The sequence below is a fragment of the Berghia stephanieae genome, chromosome 10 (assembly GCF_034508935.2).
Source record: "Berghia stephanieae isolate SIO BIC M18660-M18661 chromosome 10, UCSD_Bste_1.3, whole genome shotgun sequence".
Lineage (NCBI taxonomy): Eukaryota > Metazoa > Mollusca > Gastropoda > Nudibranchia > Aeolidiidae > Berghia > Berghia stephanieae.
In genome coordinates this window covers 1,955,604-1,961,145 of record NC_088369.1, presented here as the reverse complement: position 1 = coordinate 1,961,145, position 5,542 = coordinate 1,955,604, and the positions used below count along the sequence as shown (strand labels likewise).

General features: G+C 38.3%; 1 protein-coding gene across 5 annotated transcripts in view; it reads right to left on the bottom strand.

Moving 5' to 3' along the window:
- Nucleotides 1–1,447: 1,447 nt before the first annotated feature.
- LOC144956059 (uncharacterized) overlaps nucleotides 1,448–5,542 on the bottom strand; it is a 36,078-nt gene continuing 31,983 nt past the window's right edge. For all 5 annotated transcript variants that reach the window (XM_078886381.1, XM_078886377.1, XM_078886380.1 and 2 more), the window contains one exon: nucleotides 1,448–3,862. In XM_078886381.1, the coding sequence (XP_078742507.1) occupies nucleotides 3,499–3,862 (364 nt within the window). In that variant the 3' untranslated portion in view covers nucleotides 1,448–3,498. The remainder of the gene's footprint in view (nucleotides 3,863–5,542) is intronic.

The following is a 5,542-nucleotide window of genomic DNA, read 5'->3' as shown; positions in this document are numbered from 1 at the left end:
TGATTAAAGGCAGTTACGGATATTGTCAGGAGGTTAGTATAAAAAGAACGCTTGACATTCGATTTGTAATGTATTAAAGGGAAATATGGTTCCATGTTGCCTGCTGGGGGAATAAATGAATCATTGCAGAGCGCTTTGAGCATGGGAAATCCGTGGAAGTGGGCATATTTATTAGTTGTTTTTTTATTTTATTTACTAGTCTACTCGGCTGTGCGGTCTTGCAATAAAGAGCACCAGTGAATAAAAGAGATTCCCACCTGAAAATCCAGACATGGAAAACAGAGACAATTTCCCCAATACATAATAGGGAAGAAAAGTCGTGACGTCACACCCTCCACTCTTTTGGTTCCTAAAACCTTGGGAGTGTGTATGTATGTAACCAGTCCTTCGGAATACTAAAAATGAATAGGTTACATAAAGGTGACATAACTATTTCAGTGGCGGGAAGTATTGGCAGATTCTTAGGATTATGGGACGTAAAAGAGCGAGGGTGAGTGTTCTTTATTGACAACCAGTGTATATTTAGACTAGAAAATATAATACTAACACTCTGACACCAGAATATGAATTACATAGGGTATTTATCCAGTTGTTGGGAAGAGGGATTATACGCTTCCAATGAAATAGGAACCATGGTTTTTTTTACATTATCACACTTTTCTTCCTTATTCAAATCTGTTTGTCCAGAAGTGTTGCTATGTGGTCTTGTGGTGTGACACTCGCTTTCGGATCTGAAGGTCCTGGGTTCAAGCCTCGCTCGACGCACAGTTGAGTCCTTACTCACATTCTCTCGCCTTACCCAGGTGTAAAATGTGTACCTGGCCGTTAACAGCGTTGTCTCTGTCCGAAAATATTGTAATATCGCTTAACAGACGTCATGTCACGTCCTACATGTTAAGTGCTGCTGTTGACCAGGGACCCTTTGTAAAGCGCTTTGAGCACGTTAAGTGGATATTGCACTATATAAAAGGCTCAAGTGTTACACAGACAGGAATATTCTTTAATTCCATACACACCTGACAGTAACGAGCTACCTGCCTTTTCCAGATGGAGGCAATACACTAGAAAGTACACATATTATAATGGCAAATTAAATGTGTTGCCAAGCAAAACAATCTACAAACCCATACAGAAATATCGTTTTTGACTGATATAAGATACTTTAATATAATGATGGTGTCTAGAATAACAATATTTATCGTCAAGATGATGATGATGATGATGATGGTGATGATGATGATGATGATGATGATGATGATGATGATGATGTGATGATGATGATGATGATGATGTGATGATGATGATGATGATGATGATGATGATGATGATGATGGTGATGATGATGATGATGTGATGATGATGTGATGATGATGATGATGATGATGATGATGATGATGATGATGATGATGATGATGATGATGATGATGATGTGATGATGATGGATGATGATGATGATGATGATGATGATGATGATGATGATGATGATGATGATGATGATGATGGTGATGATGATGATGAGGATGATGATAATGATGACGACGACGTCAATGCCTATGAAAGGCAGAAACAATCAATATGATCGTTAATTTATAAATGACTTTTTCAATAATCATTAGATCAATAGCAGTAGAAATCTAGGAGGTGTTGCCCAGCAAACCTTTTGGAGTTGAACCCTCTCCTTACCAACTACAGGAAAATCCTCACATTCGTTACGATACAACCATCAGTTTTCTTATTCAAATTTCTTTTGTACATCATAATATTTAAAGAAAATGAACACGGTGTGTTGTAGAGCATGTTTTGATAAAGACATTATTTATCGCAAGAACTTACTGCTATTGTATTTGAGTGATAAAAAATATATTTTTGTGTTAGTTGGGTGTGAAGTTTTGGGGAAAATTCTGAAAATGCCTGGTAAGTAGAAAGTTAACTCTCTCCTTACCAGCTATTTTCAGAATTTTACCCCAAAACTTCATACCCACCCAACACAAAAATGGATTTTCAAACAGAATAGCAACGAGTATATTCTATATTTTGTTCAGAAAAATGAGCTCTGCAACACAGTGTCGAGTTTTATAGCTGTAACTATAACAAAATGAAGTCAAAGTAAGAAAATTGTTGGCTGCATTGTAACGAATGTGACGATTTTCCAATGGGTGGTAAGGAGAGGGTTAAGGTGGAGAGGACCGAAAGATAAAGATTTGAACAAGAGTGTGTGAAAGGTGCCAGACAGAACGAGAAAGAAAAATACAAGAAAAAAAACATCCCAAATAATCAGTCGGTCCATCTCGACTGGGGATCGAGCCTCAGACCTCCTGATTGCCGGTCAGACGTGCTTCCATGGTAGCTATTTTAGTACAGTAGCATGGTGTATAGACAGATTCTTAGGATTACGGGACGTAAAAGAGAGAGGATGAATGGTCTTTTTTTTTTTTTGACGACCATCATATTTAGACTAGAAAATAAAATTCCATTACTCTAAAACTAAAAGATCAAGGTATGTATTCAGTCCTCCGGAAGATTGGTTTTACACTTCCTTTGAAATAGGAACCAGTTTTTGAAATCACGGTTGTGTTGCCTATCGCGGTTTGTTTATTTTTGTTCATTGGCCATTAAATGGTTAAATTTAGTTCCGAAACGATGCCTTTGGAAATTGTTAGAACTGAACCCATTATTAATTGTGAGTTGTTGTCAGACATTGTTTACGATTTAAACATGGTTTGGTACAGCGAATGGACGTTTCTGTAATGAAGGTTTTCAATAGATATTATTGAGAATTGTACTATAATATTGCATACTATTAGCTTTACCTTTCCTTCAATTCATGGCATTTTATCAATAACTATGACATGAGATTGAGTTGAACAGCCATTGTTTTTCGTGGTGAAATGTTGGTATTCACTCAGCTCAATTGGTAGAGCACTCACTTCACACGCAAAGCGACTGAGATCGATCCCGGGTGTAGTCGATCCCCCTGTCTGTTAGATCTGGTGGAATGTACTTTGCGATAGACGAGCGCCCTATCCAAAGGGTAGCAAGCAATTACTATCCTCCGCTTCATGCTATGGAAACCGGGATAAACTCCGGCTCAAAGGGCCTAATGGCTCTGAAGGGCTACTTTTAAAAAAATATTTGTTAGTTTGTCCATTGAATATAATATGAGCAGGTATTTTGTTGATGGATTGTGTCTCTCCGGATAAATGACGTATGGTTTCATTTTACTAATTTGTGACCCCTCGTCTCAAAACGGTATTATGTCGGGATGGACCAGATGCTAAAAAGTCAAATTATAGTTAAACTGGTCAAAAATATGAAACGTTAGTATTTAGCACAGTAAAATATGATATTCCTTCTCTACAAAGCTTATGAACTCAACTAAAGCATGATATTTCTGGCTACAAATTCCATTTTCAGCATCTTAATAATCCCAACTTAATACCGTTTTGAGACGAGGGGTCACATTTTGTTGTTATTTGTTGTTTTATCACGACATGCCATTTAGTCGTACTCCGAGCTGGAGACATCTGAATATCCTTTCGTTTCCCGCTTTATGTTCCGTGCATCTTTTTCGCTGAAAATTTTGTAGGCGATGACAGCAGGTACAGCAAGACCGAGGCCACCGAGAATAAAAGCCGTGTTGTGGGTGAATGTGGGCCTCCAACTGAATTCATCTGTCTCGTATTCGTATGAAAACAACGACCAGAATCCTTGAGCCACTGGGATGGCTAAAGAGGAAATTAAGGCTGTGAAGATGGCGCCCTCTGTTGCGTATATAAGAATGAAAGAAAAGGCGTTGACACACATTAGACACGTGACAAGTACGACCAGCTTGATTAAGGTGTGTTTACAGTCAGTGGCATATCTGCAAAGAATGAATAGATATATTATAATGATTAAAGAGAAAATCTTGGTAAATATTGGGCTTTTAAAAGCGCAATATCCACTAAATGTGCTCAAAGCGCTTTTCAAGGGGTCCCTGACCAACAGAACACGTAACATGTAGAACGAAACATGACACCTGTTAGGCGATATTTTACTCATTTTACACATGAGTACGGTGAGAGAATGTGAGTCATGAGCCGTTTCCAAGGACTCAACTTTGGGCCGAGCGAGGCTCGAACCCAGAACCATCCGACCCGAAAGCGAGTGTCATACCACAAGACCACATAGCCGCACCAATAGAAGATGTGACTACACATCTAAACACTGTGCTATGTCTGGATCGATGTGTACTTATCCACAGGTCTGATAACCCAATTCATTATGGCCTCATTGTTGTAATGGAAATCTAAAAAAAAAATAACGCAAAATATTGTCCATTACATGTTAAACTAGGCCCATAATTGTTTTTAGATGTCAGCCCTGCATATATTACACGTCGGCTGGGATGAATTTACCCCCTTAAATTGTTCTAAATCAGAGTGACAGGAATGATGTAATTGAGGTTTTTACTATGGAAGAAATTGTCTCTATTCTCCACCATATTGAATAGAAATTAAAATCAAGTTTCAAATCTGTGGCGGTGAATTCAATTTCCAGTAATGAGTTCATCCCCACATAATACCGTTTTGATAAGATGTGTCACACATCGGCGGATCAAACCTCTAAAGTCCCGATTTTCACGATCTGAGGGATCAAAACTCTGAAGTCCCGATTTTCACGATCTGGGGGATCATAACTCTGAAGTCCCGATTTTCATGATCTGGGGGATCAAAACTCTGAAGTCCCGATTTTCATGATCTGGGGGATCAAAACTCTAAAGTCCCAATTTTCATGATCTGGGGGATCAAAACTCTGAAGTCCCGATTTTCACGATCTGGGGGATCAAAACTCTAAAGTCCCGATTTTCACGATCTGGGGGATCAAAACTCTGAAGTCCCGATTTTCACGATCTGGGGGATCAAAACTCTGAAGTCTACACATAAGCACTTTGCGCACCAGGTTGTATTTATTGAGATGTCATCAGAGGTCTGATCCGCCCAAAATTAAATAAAACATGGTGCGCAAAGCTCGTATGTAGACTTCAGACGTTGATCCGCCGATCGTGAAAATCGGGACTTCAGAGGTTTGATCCGCCGACCATCGACTGGGGATCGAACCACAGACCCGGTCAAATGTGTTACCATTAGAGGAAATATTTGATAAACACATCATAAATCATTACGAGTCAAAAACAAAACTTTCTTATATATTTTATGTTTTATGAAGGAATATAAAAGTAATTCAAATAGAGCTAAATTTGCCTTGCTTTCGATTGGTGGTTTTAATTTTTTTGTTGTTGATAATTTTGAGTTTGGTGAAATGTATAAAAGAAAACATATTACTTTCCAACTATATAGGAATAAAAATGTTCTGAAAAGACACATATATTATAGGTAATTCAAATAAAGGTGAATTTGATGGTTTTCCTATCCATGTTATGAAAGAAATAAAAGTTGAGCTTTTATATAGCGCAATATCCACTAAACGTGCTCAAAGCGCTTTACAAAGGATCCCTGGCCAACAACAACACTTAACGTGTAGGACAAGACATGACGCCTTG